General features: G+C 37.0%; 1 protein-coding gene across 8 annotated transcripts in view; it reads left to right on the plus strand.

The window, feature by feature from the left end:
* Window positions 1-17,410, plus strand: part of MED15 (mediator complex subunit 15) — a 442,919-nt gene that overhangs the window by 393,704 nt on the left and 31,805 nt on the right. For all 8 annotated transcript variants that reach the window (XR_016546979.1, XM_090374288.1, XM_090374289.1 and 5 more), the window contains one exon: window positions 11,856-11,953. Coding sequence is in view for 7 of the 8 variants with exons in the window: in XM_090374288.1 (XP_090230414.1) it covers window positions 11,856-11,953 (98 nt within the window). In the remaining variant the exon portion in view is untranslated. The remainder of the gene's footprint in view (window positions 1-11,855; window positions 11,954-17,410) is intronic.

Below are 17,410 nucleotides of genomic sequence, written 5' to 3' on the forward strand. Positions count from 1 at the left end.
TAAAATAGATCGCAATAAGCCTACTGCCTCTAAAAGGCAACCGGATCATCCTACCACTAAAACTAAATAATGAAGTGCATTTTACAATGGAACTGTCGAGGACTACGTACTAATACAGATGAACTTTATGACCTAATCCGAGATTTCAATCCAGCAGGCATTTGTTTACAGGAAACATTTTTAACTCCTCAAGTGACCCCCTCAATAAAGAAATATATTTTGTACAGGCGTGACAGGAATGCAGCAACTGCAGCCCATGGAGGTGTAGCGGTTTTGGTATCCGTTACTATTCCGTCTAGACAAATCCCTTTAAAATCCAATTTAGAAGTTGTTGCTGTGAGAATAGAAATTGGAATATCTTTATCTCTTATTTCTATTTATCTTCCGCCGAACCAAACGTATATACTCAGAGACTTTGATGAGCTCCTTGCCCAGATACCACCTCCTTTTTGTCTGATGGGTGATTTTAATGGACACCACCCATTATGGGGAAGTCTCCATATGGATAAAAGAGGGCAGCTAATAGAAGCATTACTGGACAAACAAAATCTAACTCTGCTGAACACCGGTGCACATACTCATGTTCATTTTCCTTCAGGAAATACTTCAGCCATAGATCTATCTATTTGTTCCCCGGCTCTGTACCCAAGTATACATTGGGCTGTATTGGATAATCCCCACAATAGTGATCATCTTCCAATTACTTGTAAATTCCAAACTACCACCACCTATCCGGAAACTCGCAGAAGATGGAAATTTACAAAGGCAAACTGGGAAAAATTTTCCTTAAATACAGTTTTAGATAAAAACTTCATTCTGAGCCAGTCAATAGATGAAGCTAATGACCATATTACTAAACGGATACTAGCAGCAGCTAACATAGCTGTCCCTCAGTCGTCGACTCATCCACGCAGGTGCAAAAACTACTGTTGGAATGATGAGAGCAAAAAAAGAAAAGAACAAAGCTTGGAATATCTTCCGCAAGCATCCCACTATTATAAACCTTATAAATTACAAGAAATTAAATGCTAAAGCACGACAAATAAGAAGGAAAGCCAAAAAGGATTCCTGGATACAGTTCGCTTCCACTATCACCAAAAACACCGATACGAGATTAATCTGGAGGAAAATCCAACATCTGAATGGCAAATATCCATTGTCATCCTCTCCAATATTGATTTGTAATGGACAGGAACTGTCTTCCTCCAAAGACATGGCAAATGCTTTTGCTGAAGCCTTTGCAAAAATTTCAGCAGCAAATTCATATGATGCTTCATTCCAACAAATTAAAGTGGTAGCAGAAAGGTATAAGTTAAATTTCAACACCGGTCTGTCTCTTCCATATAATCAGCCTTTTACTATATCCGAGTTAACGGATGCTCTTAACAGAGCACCCAATAGTGCAGCTGGACCTGATGGTATATTTTATATTATGCTAAAACACTTGAATGATACTGCTTTGCAAATTCTTTTAATATTTTTCAACAGAATTTTTGAAGAACATATTTATCCTAGCTCTTGGAAACATTCACTTGTATTAGCCATCCCTAAACCAGGGAAAGACCTCTCTAATCCAGGAAATTATCGTCCAATTTCCTTAACTAGTTGTTTGGGGAAAACACTGGAGAAAATGGTTCTGAAGTGCCTCACCTGGTTTCTTGAGTCACATAACATCTTACATAAAAATCAGTACGGTTTTCGGCAAAATAGATCTGCATTAGATATGATGACCAAAGCAGAATCGAACATCAGAAACGCTTTTGTCAGAAATGACCACCTGGTTATGGTAAGTTTTGATTTAGAAAAGGCCTTTGATACAACATGGCGTTTTGGTATTCTGCGTGACCTTTACACCTTTGGTCTACGAGGCCGGCTTCCTCTGTTTATTCAGAGCTTTCTCCAGAGCAGAACCTTTCAGGTTAGTCATCTAAATACTCTATCTAGAATTCATATACAGGAGGAAGGGGTCCCTCAAGGGTCTATCTTGAGTCCAACTCTATTTTTAATAAGAATAAACAAAATCATCCATGATATTCCAAGCACAGTAGAATTATATCACTATGCAGATGACCTCATGATTTCGTGCCAAGGAAAAACTATGAATTCTATTGAGAGACTGCTTCAAATCTCAATTAACAAAATCGAGCTGTGGATGTCTCGCAATGGCTACCGCTTATCACCACAAAAATCTAACTGTATTCATTTCTGTAAAAAACGTAAGATCCACCCTGAGCCTGAACTACATCTTAAAAATACCACCATACCTCTTTCCAATAGTATCAGATTTCTTGGCCTAATCCTGGACAATAAATTAAATTTCTTACAACACATCACGTATCTGAGAACCATTTGCTTGAAAAAATTAAATATCCTCCGAGTACTATCTTCATTGACGTGGGGTGCTGACCGATATACTCTGCTTCGGCTATATCGGGTATTAATCCGATCTCACTTGGATTACGGAGCTCCAATCTATGACTCTGCCAGGAAAAGTGCACTAACTTGGCTAGACACCATCACAGTGCCCTAAGAACTGCTTTAGGAGCATTCAGAACATCCCCTGTACAGAGTCTATATATAGATGCACACGAACCTCCACTCCATCTTCGGAGGAAAATGTTGATGCTGAACTATGCAGCAAAAATACGGAGTCTTCCTTTTCATCCTATCTTGCCATACTTATTTGAGCCCCAGTGGACCACATTTTATCAAAACAAGCCTAACGAAAACAAGCCTATTGGAATAAGGTTGCTACAGTTGGAATCTAGACATGGGTAATGTCTTTCAGGAAATGAGCAATCACGACCCTCCGTGGTCTGATTATACACCAATTTGTGACTTCTCATTCCAACAGTGGGGGAAAAAGCAAGCAGCAGACCTTACCATCAGGAAACTCCATTCTGCACATGTAGCAGAAAATTCTCGGTATCTTCAAATATATACAGATGGCTCGAAAACTAGTACGACAGTGGGCGCAGCAGCAGTTTCTTCTATCTTTTCTACTTCTGTGTCCCTTCCAAAGGAATGCAGCATCTACTCTGCTGAACTGTGGGCGATTAAAATAGCTCTGGATCACATTATTAATCTGTCTAGTAAGCGAATTATGATCTACTCTGATTCTCTGAGTGCAATAAAATCATTGAAAAATCCATCCAAACCAATCCACCCCATCTTGAAGCAAATTAGATCACAGATAATTGCGTTACAAGCTGCAAACCAATTAGTCTGTTTCTGTTGGATACCGGGTCATGTAGGCATCAAAGGAAATGAATATGCAGATCAAGCCGCTAAACATCCAAGTTATTTGTTATGTTATTTGGTTTTTAGGAGCATTAGCAACTAAGGCCATATTGCTCCGGTGCGGTGGTCATTCCCTGACCTTTCCGCATGCTCCGTATTTGGTGGTGACGGGTTCGAACCCCGGTCTAATCAAGAAGCATGTGCTACCACTGCTGCTCCTTCCCACCTGGCTACGGAGGCGCGCCGCTAAACATCCAATCACTGCAAGATCTCCTAACTACCAAGTGCCATATGTAGATTACAAATCAGTCATAAAAAACGTGTGTGAAGAGCAATGGTTGCAAATCTGGCAGGCTCAGTGTGGAAATAAACTGCTTCAATTTAAACAGGAACCTAAGTTATGGCCATCAAGTATGCGATCAAATAGGCAAGAGGAGGTGATCCTGGCTAGGACGCGTATTGGGCACACGCATCTAACCCATATTTATCTGCTCATGGGGGGGAAGATCCGCCTATTTGTACATATTGTCAGACTACACTTACGGTGAGGCATATTCTAATAAATTGCAATCATTATAATAATTATCGAAAAAAAATTTTCAAATCGCTTTCATATCTGCAAGAACCTTTGAAATTACCCCATCTGATTGGAGACAATGCAAATCTAGCTGAGTTCTTTTATTTCTTAAAGCAGACGGGATTATTTTACAGATTTTAACTGTAAATTGCACTATCAAATAGAATCAGGCACAATATGGCCTTAGCAGCCCTTGTGCCATTAAATAACACATCAACCAACCAACCACAAATGTTTTTTTCTGTTTTATGTTATCAACATTTTTCTGAAAATTTAACTATAATTAATAAACTTTATTTCATTAAAACCTTTTAATGGCAAAATACAATATTTTCAGTTATTATTACAAAATGTACAACTGAAATTAATGAACATTGCAGTCTGCTGGTAGAATATCAAGCACAATTCACAAAAACCAAATAGTGTATTCTCGTTAATACAAAGTTCAAGGGAACTAAATTTTCATGTTTTATAATAATGAGGTCTGCGAAAAGTAACAAAACTATACTGTTTTTTTTTGTATGTGTGCATATACATAACAATAATAAGAAATAATAAGAGTAAAAGAATTAGTCTTAATATTTAAACCAATTAACAAACAGGAAATCACAAACAGTTAACTCTTTAATCTAAATTAATATAACTTTGTTTGCATAGTTTTTGTCTTATATACATTCTTAACTACAGCACAAACATTATCAAATTAAATAGTTTTCTTTATTAGTATTGCTGCGGGGCCAACACATTCTCTATTATGCTCAGTGTATTTTGGGCATCTTTTTTAGAAGGCATAGTGTGGGATTTTTCGCTTTCATTACTGGTAACAAAAACTTCATTTGGCTCAGTACTCGGCAGCCATTCTGACATTGGCATTGCTTCATAATCCATCTTAAACTCTTCAGATTTTACAACAAAATCCATATGCTCCTTCAAAGTCTTTCATTCCTCAACATTATTGCATTCATTTTTCTGGACCATGTTTTTCAATGTAATGTTTTCTCCAAATCCACTCTTTCTGAAACAGCTTATTAGTATGCAGTACTGTCCTGAGCAATCACAATATTTTGGAGAGCTGAAAACACGGGTTGAAAATTGTTCCCTCTTATATTGTAGATTAAGTACCTTATCATGTGAGCTCTATATGCTCACTTCAGGGCATAAATAATGCCTTGAACCATTGACTGCATAAAATTGGTGGTACTTGAAAATAAAAACAGCTGTATATTTGTCAGATTATGTGCCTCAACAGAATCATCAAACTGTTCCTTTATTTCTGAAGCCATTCTTCTCTTCACTCTCAATATCCAAGTCTGAAAATTTTGACCATGAGCCAGGCACTTCCAATCTTGCTCTCCTAGTTGCATGGAAGTTGGTTAACTCCTTTAAAAAACACATTGGCTTGGAAAATTTACCAACTACAAGTGGATGCAGTTTTACTGCCATTTGCATTACAGCATATCGGAACAGTGATTTTTTTGTTTACTTAATTTTCTACCATTGTAAGGCTCTCCTTGAACAACAATTGTTTTGTTTGGCAGCAAATTATAAAATATATCTGTCCTGTCAGGATTAAAAATATATATCCTTTGCCTCATATTTTTCAAAAATAGATCTTACAGAACAGTCTGTAGCCTTTTCTTTGTCACTTGATCCAGACTGTCTGCAAACATTTCATGAAACTAAGTTATTCCTGTCCTTGAATCTTTGGAGCCAGCTACTACAGCATTTGAAATTGATAATTCCATATTGTTGAGCTAGATAGACTTTTTTTGCAAATTGGACCTGATACTGGTAAATTCGATGCAGACATTTGTTTTAGGTACCTCATGTTTTTCATCACAAATTTGTTTCCTGTTTTTATTGCTGCTCCTGTGTCATGCATTTCAAGGGGTTGGTTTGTTTTTTTTTTTTTTTTTTTTTCTGCCAATTTTGTAGGTAAAGGGATGTTATTGTTTTGTGTTTTTCATTTTGCTTTGTTCCAGACTTAAATCTTTCCATCTAGGTTTTGTCACCATTACTGCTAGATAGATTTAATATAAGCAGACTTAGAATTAATTTAATGACACAAGCTCCAAAAAGGTATCAGCTTAGATCCATTTTAAAAAAATGGCACAAAAAATAGATTGAAAAAGGATTCTTTGACAATTGCATCTGACTTACAATTGATATTTTTCAGGGTCTATTTATATTTCAAGTGTACCATAAACAAAACCAGTTTATGGTAATATAAACTGGCTTTGTTTACATAAAAGTAATGATGCCACTGGACAACTTTGATTGGTGTACTGTGTATAAAATTTATGCTATTGCATTAACTTATGATAGCAAACTATTCTTGTAGTCTGAGGCTTTTTTAGCCCTAAATATCCTATATATATCAAACTGCACCCCACTTGGCATCTCTCATATTGTGAAATTAATTCACAATTGGGTTGTCAGCTGTTTATACCTTCAGGGTACCTACCCACTCACTGATGAGGGCCAAATAGCCCTGAAATTGCTGTCTGGATGTTGGTTACCAACAGAGAATAAGTAGTCATCTCTAATAATGAGATGGTATGTAGCCATTGCGCTAACTTATATGGCAGTAAACTATTCTCAAGTCTGAAGCATTTTAGCTCTAAATCGCATAAAAGAAAATTAAGAAGTCAGAACTGTCTTTCAGAAAATGTAGAATCAGGTGGTCACACACACACACACACATGCTGGTCATTGGGCAATAACAAAACAAGTATTCTGAGCATAGTATTGACAATACAGGATGATGTTTATTTCTCATGGGTTAAAAACTGATTTTACATATCAACCAAATTTTGTAATAAATGTGCTTACATAAAAAAGCCTATTTTTTGCATAGGAACAATGTGTACTTTGTACAAACAAGAATTTTCTATAAACTAGGTTTGTATTAATGTATTCCTTCGATTCTAAGACGCATTTTCCCCCCCTATAAACGCTTCTAAAAACAGGATGCATCTTAGAATCGATGGCATCTTACAATCGCAGTGTTTTATCGAATTTTCCCGCACTTTGCACAGCACACACATGTTTTGTTTTTATGTGGAAACCCCACCTCCAAATTCGACTGTTATCGCATTCTCCAATTCCATTGGAGAATAAAGTGGCGTGGGTGATTTTACGTGCTTTCGAAATGTGAAGCCACCGTTATTTTATTATTATTAGCCATATGGTGCAAGGAAGCCTGAGGCTTATGCTGCACCAGCCATAAAAAAAAAAAAATTCCCAAGTTACCCTGAGAGAGAGAGAGAAGTAGAAAGGAATCACCAAGAAAGAGAAGAATGATGATATCCAGCTCAGGACCCTGGGTTTGCCAAGCCCATACTCACCAGATGTGAGCCCCTGAGGTTTTAGTGGAGCTCACTCATCGAAAACTAGTAAGTTTTGTTTGTATTTTCGAAAGTACGTAAGAAGTGGAGTTATTGTATTTCGTTAATTTTTTTCCCTTATTGCACATTAAAATATCAGAGATTGCACTACGAAGCCGCATTGAAACGAAAAGTTATTGTGTATGCAAAAGAACATGGAAATAGAGCTGTGGGTCGACATTTTGACATTAGTGAAGTAAATGTTTGTCGTTGGAGAAATTATCGCAATTCCATATTTTCGTGCAAAGCAGCAACCAAGTGCTTTACAGGGTCTAAGAAAGGAAGATTTCCACAAGTCGATGACGCTGCATTACGTTTTGTAACGGAGACATGCACAAAAGGATTGCCCATCACTTGACAAGCCATGCAATTGAAAACCAGAGAAATTGCCAAGTCCTTCAGAATGGAGAAAATTTTTAAAGGCAGTCGCGGCTGGTGCGACAGACTCATGCGTCGTAGTGGATTATTGTTAAGGCACCAAACATCTATCTGTCAAAAAATTCCTGCAGATTTTCAACAGAAGCCGATTAACTTTCAGCGATGGGTAATGAAATTAAGGAAAAAAAGAAACTGAGTTTATTCAAATTGGAAATGCTGACGAAACCATAGTCTTCTATGCGTCGAAATTACACAGTCAATGCTAAAGGTGCTAAATAAATCAAGATTATGAGCATGGGCTACGAAAAGCAGCATATCACTGTGATGCTATACATCACTGCTTGATGGTTGAAAGTTGCCACCATATTTAATTTTAAATAGAAAAACCATACTGAAGAATGAAAATTTCCCCCAAGATGTTATTGTGCGTGCACAAGAAAATGGATGGATGCTGGCAGAGCTTACGGAAGACTGGCTACATGTTGTGTGGAATAGATGTCCTGGAAGTCTTTAACCCACCTAGCATCTAGTACTTGATGCATTTCGTGGACATTTATCCGAACAGGTCAAAAATAAGATTGTGCAAAAACGTGGTGACTTGGTTGTGATTCCTAGTGGGTATGACTAGCCAACTGTAGCCACTTGACGTTTCAATCAACAAACCATTTAAGGATTACTTGCAAAAGGAATATGAAACCTGGCTGTTGACCGACAACCTTCTGCTGACACCTTCCGGAAAAATTTAGAAAGTGCCGGCATCAAAATTGGCAGAATGGGTATCAACAGCTTGGAAGCTGATCCCAGAAAGAATAGTAAAGCACTCATTTAAAAAATGTTGCATCACCAACGCTCTTGATGGCTCAGAAGATGATGTATCATGAAAAAATGAAGATAATGATGGCTCAGAAGAATCTGACCCTGAATGTGAAGTAGACTCTGATATTGATTCAGATACAGATATCGACGGCTCAGAAGATTCAAAAGGAAGTGATTAATAACATACCTACTGATAAATACCAGTACTATTGTTGTTAGTAAATTGAATTCTGTTATAATAAAAATATTTGTTAGATTTATTTTATTTTTCTTAGAATCAATGCTTTTTTTTTTTTTACTGAAATTAAGGTGCATCTTATAATCGTGGCGTCTTAGAATCGAAGAAATACGGTAAATTTATTTGAGTACTGTCCTCTCACCCCCTGAGGCCTGTCAGGGGATGAGGGGATAGTACTACTGCCAGGTTAATGGTTTCAGTGGATTATACAAAATAAGTGTATGTTTCTTAGTTTAACAACAAAAATCTTGTTATTTATATAGAGGTGGTTGGTTAATATTCCCGCCAGAAACAATTCAACACAGTTATTAAGTTTCATGCGGTCACTTTTAGAGAACAAAATTGAGACGGTCAGTAATTAGTATGGGTTATGGTGAAATTATTATTATTAATAGCCATATGGTGCAAGGAAGCCTGAGGCTTATGCTGCACTGACCAAAAAAAAAATTTCCCCATTACCCTGAGAGAGAGAGAAAAGTAGAAAGGAAGACCCTGGGTGTGCCAAGCCCATACTCACCAGATGTGAGTCCCTGCATTTATGTACTGTCAAACCTTGCTAATTTGGACTGACTCTCCCTCCCCCCCCCCCATCTTTTTTTTTTTTTTTTTTTAATTATATTTATGCAAAACAGAATTTTCTTAAATTAGAATTATGAGAGCATCACTCTTAGAACCACCCTTATGTATTGGAAATACATTGGCACTTTTCTGATCCAGTGGAATCACTCTTGAGTTCAGTGATGCTCTCATAATTAGCCTCAATTGTAGGTGAATTGACAATGTTTAGGTAGCTCTGCTTGTGTTTAGTATAGTTAACAATGTGGTCTTGATTTCGGGGCTTCTTGTAAGTTTCATGAATTCGGGTGGAGTGATAGTTACCTGTTAGTTGGTGTATTGTGTGTATTGAAGCTGCATTTTTTAAAAGGTTTGTCTAGTTTAAATGTGTTTCATTATCTTTAAAGAGGATTTGTCTATAAAAGAAGGTTAAATTACTTTGTGTTTGATGGCATGGTGCACTCTAGTTAGTTTTGACTACTGTGTGGAATTCCCCCCCCCCAAATAGCTAATAATAGATAATTGAAAAGAATGATAAAATAAAAAATAAATAAAGCAAAGCAAAGAACTTTAAAGTATAGTTTAGTAATACCTAATTATTGTTAATTTGACGTAAAGATTGGGTACAATTTTCGGTGCAAGAACACACAGTTCTGGATACTTATTAAGAAGTCATAATTTTTGATTTCTAAATGTTGGCAAGTATTCAAATACAAATAGTTCTTTTGTGACAGTCTTTCTTTCCGTAGTGCACATCGATATAGTGTATCATAATATGTTCAGTGTATATTAATATACAGGCACTCCTTGGCTTACATAATACTCAACTTACGGAAATTCGACTTTACGTAAGTTTTTGCCAGCCAGTGAAAACTTAAAAAAAATCATAGAAACGTATTTTGCATCCCACAGGAATAAATGGAGGTATCGTAATGCGAACCCAATAACTTTTTTTTTTTTTTTTTTTTTTTTGGATAATTTGTTCCAAGACCCTGGAAGTTGAAATTTTCGCTATTTAACTAAGCTATTTATCTCTCTAAAAGGTGTCATTTTTATAGTGGAAATTGCACTACACTTTTGTTATCATATGTTCCATTAGAAGAATCAATTTTTGAATGCATTTGTGATATTTTTCTAAAGCACATTTCTGGAGGTCACAACCATAAAACAATAAAAACAATTTGCACTTTCCGGTTTATTGGACTTTTCTGTTAGCACAATCTATTATAAACAGATAGTAAACTCAATCTTATTGCATTTGCAATAATACCAATAACTGGAATTCTGTGAGTTTTTATGTTAGGGTATTATTGGTAAAATGAATTCCCTTCACTGAAATCTTCAATCCTATAAAAACAAATTTTTCATAATCTTCTCTTCATTCCTATTTGCTTGTTACAGTGATGAAGGGAAAGGGACCAACAGAAAGTGCAAGTGCTGGCAGTGCTAGGAAACAAAACAAAATTGATTTAGAAATGAAGATGATTAATTAAGAAGTATGAAGCAGGACAAAGTTTGTCATCTATTTCACAGAATTAGGTCTCTCTGCTTCAACCATGAATACCATTTTAAGGGACAGTGCACATATAAAAGAACATGTTAAATGATCAATGCATTTAAGATCAGTAAATATATTAAGGATCAACAAAGATATTAAGGATAAGTACGCCAAACCCCAAGCCAAGTTCGTGGCAAGCAGCGGGTGGTTTAATAGGTTCAAGCATTGCACTGGTTTCCAAAACATTTAAGTATGCAGTGAAGTCGCCAGTGCTGATTATGCAGCTGCGGAGAAATTTTGTGATGTGTTGGAAAAAACCCCTTCTAAATCTCCACAGCACTCAACTTCTACAGCGGCGTGCTTATCAGCTGGAGAGTTAATTTTGGCAATGATGCTCGAAAGGTAACACTTGCTGACGTTATGCCTGTCTCCTCTCTTTTTTTGTAATTTTTCCTGCGCATGATAAAAAAATTGAATAAATAATTCTATTTACGTTTTTCATGATTCTTTTTTGCTTCAATCAAATTCAGCATGCATAGTTGCGAGTGCTGCATAAGCATTTAGGGAAAATTCGACTTATGTAGAGTTTCGCAGAATGTAACCCTTAATAAGTTGGGGAGTGGCTGTACGTGTGTTTACATGTATGTTAATTGCATAAAAAAAATCAGTGCAAAAGCAGTTATTGCATAATGTGATAATTAGTCTCTCTCTCTCTCTCTCTCTCAGGTAAATATTAATTGCTCTAGAATTATTTGTTCTCATATTTAATAGTTACAAACATCCATCTGATAATCTACATACTGTTGGCTCTTGCTTCATTGTTACCTTTGTATTTGTCTGTATACCCTCCCTGTCAGTGAAAAGACAAAACTGATCCAGATATTTGATTAATATTCCATCTAATGCTGTGGTGATTTTGGAATGGATGTAATTATTGTAAAAAATAAGTCTTCTCCCCTCCATTGCCATTGATTTTAGAAGTGAAAAATGAAATGGCTAACTACTACCTTTATTTTTGAAGTAATTTTGCACATGTTTGATTTAATCAATTTTGTTGAATGTATCCATGAAAATATTCTAGGTGACATCTAACTTAGTGGATATATATATATATATAGCAGTGAACTACTTGATTTAATAATTGCATTATTTTACTCCCAATGTTAGAATCATCAGAATTTCTACAATCCATCCAGAGGACACTATCGTGCCATCTGAATAGTATGCCTGAAAAATTTTCAGTTACATGTCTCTTAGATACGTGGGTATGTTGACTCTTTAATGTGATATTAAGTGATATTATTTCATGAAATATTTCTATTTATATTAATTATAAGCCATTTAATGTCTTAAAATTAATATAAATATAATTAAATGGATAATTAGTGAATGAATGTTTCATTCATGAACCATTGATTAATTAATTAGAACTATTAGTAGTGGCAAATGATGAAGGAAAGTAAGCTTATACGGCATCAGCCAAAAAAAAAAGGGTAAAAAAAAAAAAAAAAAAAAGTCCCATATCACCTGGCCATCCCCTCCAATAGTTTGGCTAGCTATTCCTTATATTGATTCAAACTATCCATTTCCACAACAACAGATGGAAACTTGTTCCAACAATCTACTATCCTTCCTGAATTTGAATCTATGCCCTCCCTTCATGTGTGTAGTCCAAGCAAGAATCCCACCAGCATTGAGCTTTCTCAATCTGTTGAACGCATTACATGCCTCTATCAGATCACCTCACAATGTGTATTCACCAAATGCTGTAGTTTGTAGAAGTGAAGCCTATCTTGGTAAGAGCACTCTTTTGTTCCCTTCATCAGTCTTGTTGCCATTTCTGCACCCTTCCCAGAAGCTCTATATCTTTCCTGAAATGAAGCCTTCAGACCTGTATGCAGTACTCAGAATGTGGTCTGACCATTGCCTTATACAGTGAAATAATCACCTTTCTCTCTGCTAGCAAAATTACTGTATATCATTAACAAAACTCCATAATCTCTTTCTCTCTTGGCCGCCTGTCAGCACTGCTTGGGGAACTAAATATCTCACTGCACAATTATCCCCAGGTCTTTTCAATTTTCAGTAGAAAGAATATGATACCACAAAGTTGGTATATTAATCTGGGATTACTGCTATCCCTATGCAATACCTTGCATTTTTCAGTGTTAAACTTCACTTTCCATTTCTCAGCCCATCTATCTAATTTTTCTATACGTTGTTGAAGCAGCATACCTTTGTTACTGTCATTAACCACCCTGCCAACTTTCATATCAACTGCAAACTTGGACATTAAGCTTAATATATGTTTATCAATATCATATCTCGTAATTATGGCTAAGCGTTTTGCTTACCTCCTTTGCTGCCTCCCTTAATATGACTAGATAGATCGCATCCATCCCAAGTGCCTTTTTTATGTTTAACTTCAACAATTTCTCTTCCAGTTTCCTCTCAGTTATCACAAAATCATTCAGCTTCCTGTTAGAGTTAGATAAACTTTTGGCATACCCTTCCCTGAAGAATTCCCCATATATGAATGAAAATGCAAAATACCTATTCGTCTTGTCGGCAACCTGAGCAAGTGCATTAGCAAAGGCACATGATGCTAGAAGGCAAGCTTATATAGCATCAGGCATAAAAAAAAAAAAACACCCTTATTTCACCTATCCATTCGCTACAAATGTTTGTCAAGTTCTGCCTTGAATCTGTTTAAGCTGTCAACTTCTGCAATGACAGATGGAAGTTTGTTCCAGCAATCAACCACCCGATGGCTAAAGGCAAACTTCTGCACATGTATCCTACAACCGTCTTTCCTAAATTTGAATTTATGACCTCTCAGGCGATTATTCTGAGCAAGAGGAAGAATCCAATCATCATTGAGCATGCTCAAACTATTCAAGGTTTTATACACCTCAATCAGATCACCTCGCAGGTGCCTAGTCTCCAAACACTGTGATTTGCCTTAAGCTCTTTCTTCATAAGAGCAACCCTTTGTTCCATTCACTAATCTTGTTGCCCTTCTCTGTACCCGTTACAACAACTCTACATCCTTCTTAAAATGAGGCCTCCAGACCTGTATACAGTACTCAAGGTGTGGTCTGACCAGTGCCTTATACAAGGGGATAATCACCTCCTTATGCCTGCTAGAAAAATTCCTGTATATCATTGACAAGACACCATGAGCTACTCTTGCAGACCGTCTGCACTGCTCAGTAAACTTCATATCTGCCTGCACAATTACCTACAGGTCCTTTTCATTCTCTACCACTGTCAGTGTGGTACCACAGAGTTGATACGTTATTCTGGGATTACTGCTTCCCATATGTAGTAATTTACATTTGTCGATGTTAAACTTCATTTGCCACTTCTCAGCCCATCTGCTCAACTTTTCTAGACGCTGTTGCACCAGCGTACTGTCATTAGTGTCATTAACAACCCTGCCAACCTTCGTATCGTCTTCAAACTTGGACATTAAACCTGATATACCATCATCAATATCATTTATAAATACAGAAAACAACAATGGACCCCAACACTGAACCCTGGGGGACTCCACTAATAACATTAATCCACGAAGAGCAGTGTCCATTGATTACCACTCTGTCTTCTCCCACTCAACCATCCCTTTATCCATAGCAGCAATTTGCCTCCAATGCCACACTGCTCCAATTTGTGCAGCAGTCTTCCATGTGCATCAGTATCAAAGGCATTTCTAAGATCCAAATATATGATATCAAAGTTATTGTTTGCATTTCCTTTCAGTTCCTTTGTGACTACATCATAGTATCCAATCAAATTAGTGAGACAAGACTACTTCTTAACAAACCCATGCTGTGCCTGAGCTATAACTGAAGTCTTGTCTAGATGATCCTGAAATGCTTCTTTAACCAGTGCCTCCATTAATTTCCCTGAAATAGAAGTTAAACTAACAGGTCTCTAATTACCTGTGTCTCCCTTTGATCCTCCTTTGTGGATTGGGGAATTTGCACATCTCCAGTCTATGGGTACCTCACCTGAGTTCAAAGGAGCTCTCATAATTATGGCTAAGGGTTTGCTTACTTTCTTTGCTGCCTCCTTTAATATAACTGGATAGATCCCATCCACCCCGGGTGCCTTTTTTATATTTATCCTCAACAATTTCTCCTCCACTTTCCTCTCAGTTATTACAAAATCATCTAGCTCACTGCCAGAGTTTACTTCACCTCTGGCATTCCCCTCCCTGAATAACTCCTCGTGTGTGAATGTCGATGCAAAATACTCATTTAGTTTGTTAGCCACCTGTGTGGGATCATCAACAGTTGAACCATCAATATCTAGTGGACCAATCTGATTCATCTCTTTCCTTCTAGAGTTTACATAGGTCTTTGTTGTTTTTCTTTGCATCCTCTGCCAAGGATTTCTCATAATCTGCCTTTGCCTGCCTAACCTCCTTTGTGACTTGGTTACAGACCAGCTTATATTTATCATAGGCTTCTCTGTCACATGTCTAATTAGTCCATCCGACATCCATTTAGGCCTAAATCTTGAACAGTATTTCTTTGTTGGTATGAAAAGCCTGGTAGCTTCCAAGAATAATCTTTGAATGCTTTCCATTTTGAATTACTGTTGGTAACATCATCAGTTGGTTCCACTGTATAGAATTTAAATACTGTCTCAGACCACCATAGTCACCTTTACGAAAGCAAAAATCCTTCCCTTTACCCTTGATGGTAGTTACCTCTTTGGGTAAATCCCAGTTCAGCACACTGTGACCACTGCCAACTAGTGGTTCCTTTATTTTCAGATTCTTGATGCATAAAGAATCATTACTGATAATCATATCAAGAGTTTTACTCCCTCTAGTTACCTCCTGAACATGCTGCTGTAGAAAATAATCATCCAATAAATCCACAAAAGCGTTGCTAGTGTGTGAGTGACCAACCCACAAATTGCAGTCAATATCTGGGAAATTAAAATCCCCCATTATAAGACACTCTAATTTACTGTCCCACTCTGTTTCTCTGCACAACTGCTCATTATACTCATCAGATTATTTAGGCCTGTAACACACAACTACTCATTTTTCCTTTCCCAGTGCTCATCAACAATTAAACCATTGACATCAAGTGGGCCAGTGTGATTCTACTCCTTCCTTCTACTGTTAATCTTAGTAAAAAAAAAAAAAAGAAAAGGCTCAGGTAATGTCACTTGAACAAAAAGACAGTGAGCTAAAGAAATATGAGGTGTGACATTTTGGTGGCTGATAATTCTCAGTACTAGTGAGAATTACATGGGGAAAATGTCACTCTTCTTTATCCAGAAGGGTGTGGAAGGCTCTTCTAAATCAATCAAACAGCTTTTCCTGGGCGAAATCCTTGTAGAGACTAGAATTGACGTTCAGATTGACTCCTCTGAGCTACATCTGTGGGGGTGGGAGAGCTGCATGCTGATTGTAGTTACACCTCACAAGACACTGAATTCATCCTGAGGTGTCATTTTAGAATGGAATTTCCTTGAAGTGACTGAAAGGAATCTGTTCTCAGTTAAAAACTCAAGGAGTAAAAGCTGCAAAGTTGGGCGCCTCTGTAGCCAGGTGGGAAAGAGCAGCAGTGCGTAGCACACACTTCTTGATTAGACCGGGGTTAGAGCCTGTCACCACCAAATACGGAGGATGTGGAAAGGTCAGGGAATGACCACCACATATCCCGGAGCAATATGGCCTTAGTTGCTAATGGTCCTAAAAAAAAAAAAAAAAAAAAAAAAAGCAAATAACAAATAGCTGCAAAGTTGAATATTCATCAACAGGTATAGGAATGTAGTACTCACAAGAAACGTTATCCTTAGTTTTAATATACCAGTGTCTCCTAATTCAGTCACGACTGGATAATTTGCATTGCCTAGTGAGTGAGGCCATATATTTTTAACCTATTAAGGTGCTTTAAGTGCTAAAAATATGGACATTAGCAAATGGCCTGTTGTGGTAAAAAGGACCACAAAATTACATGTACTCAACTATAAAACCCATCTGCATTAACTACTAAGGAGAATACTGTGCATACGCACAAGCTTGGTAGAACTAAAAAGAAGGAAAGGAAAATTTCTGATGGTAGAGTTGGACATTTCATGCCAGGAGGCAAGGAAATCAGTGCAACCAAAATACCAACAAACCTTTCTATGCTCCATAGGTTGGGGGAGATTTTCCATTGTAACTCAAACTGAAGTGAGTATCCTACCAAAAGATTCATTTACTCCCATTGCATGCTACTTACTAAGCTCCTAAAAACCTGCCCAGAAGGACTCATAACTGTACCTTCAACAACCGTTAACAAAAACAAAGTTGTAGAGAAAAGACTAAAAAACTTCAAGTACTCCCTTGCGACACATGAAGAAAAGGAAAAGCATGTTGAGGTGCCAAATGATTCAGTCTTGGAACTGTTTTCAGAAGAAGTAATGGACAGAAAACATTCATACTTCCAAGAAGTATAAATCGAATGCTGAGGAAAACAAGCCCTCAGCACTATGGAAGCTGACTGATGGATCTGCAACTCAAATAATAATACAGTCAGTCCTCATATAGCACGATAGCTGTGTTCCTAGAAAGCCTTGTGCAATATAAACAACAGGCCCTATGTGAAAAATAGGGTTAGGTGTCGACAACCCAAGATTGAACACACATTTGTAACCAAAACATTACCAAACACAATAAATAATCGTAATAAAATACTTACGTATTTTATTAGGAC

The sequence above is a fragment of the Mastigoproctus giganteus genome, chromosome 5, assembly GCF_048544385.1.
Source record: "Mastigoproctus giganteus isolate SK-2022 chromosome 5, ASM4854438v1, whole genome shotgun sequence".
Lineage (NCBI taxonomy): Eukaryota > Metazoa > Arthropoda > Arachnida > Uropygi > Thelyphonidae > Mastigoproctus > Mastigoproctus giganteus.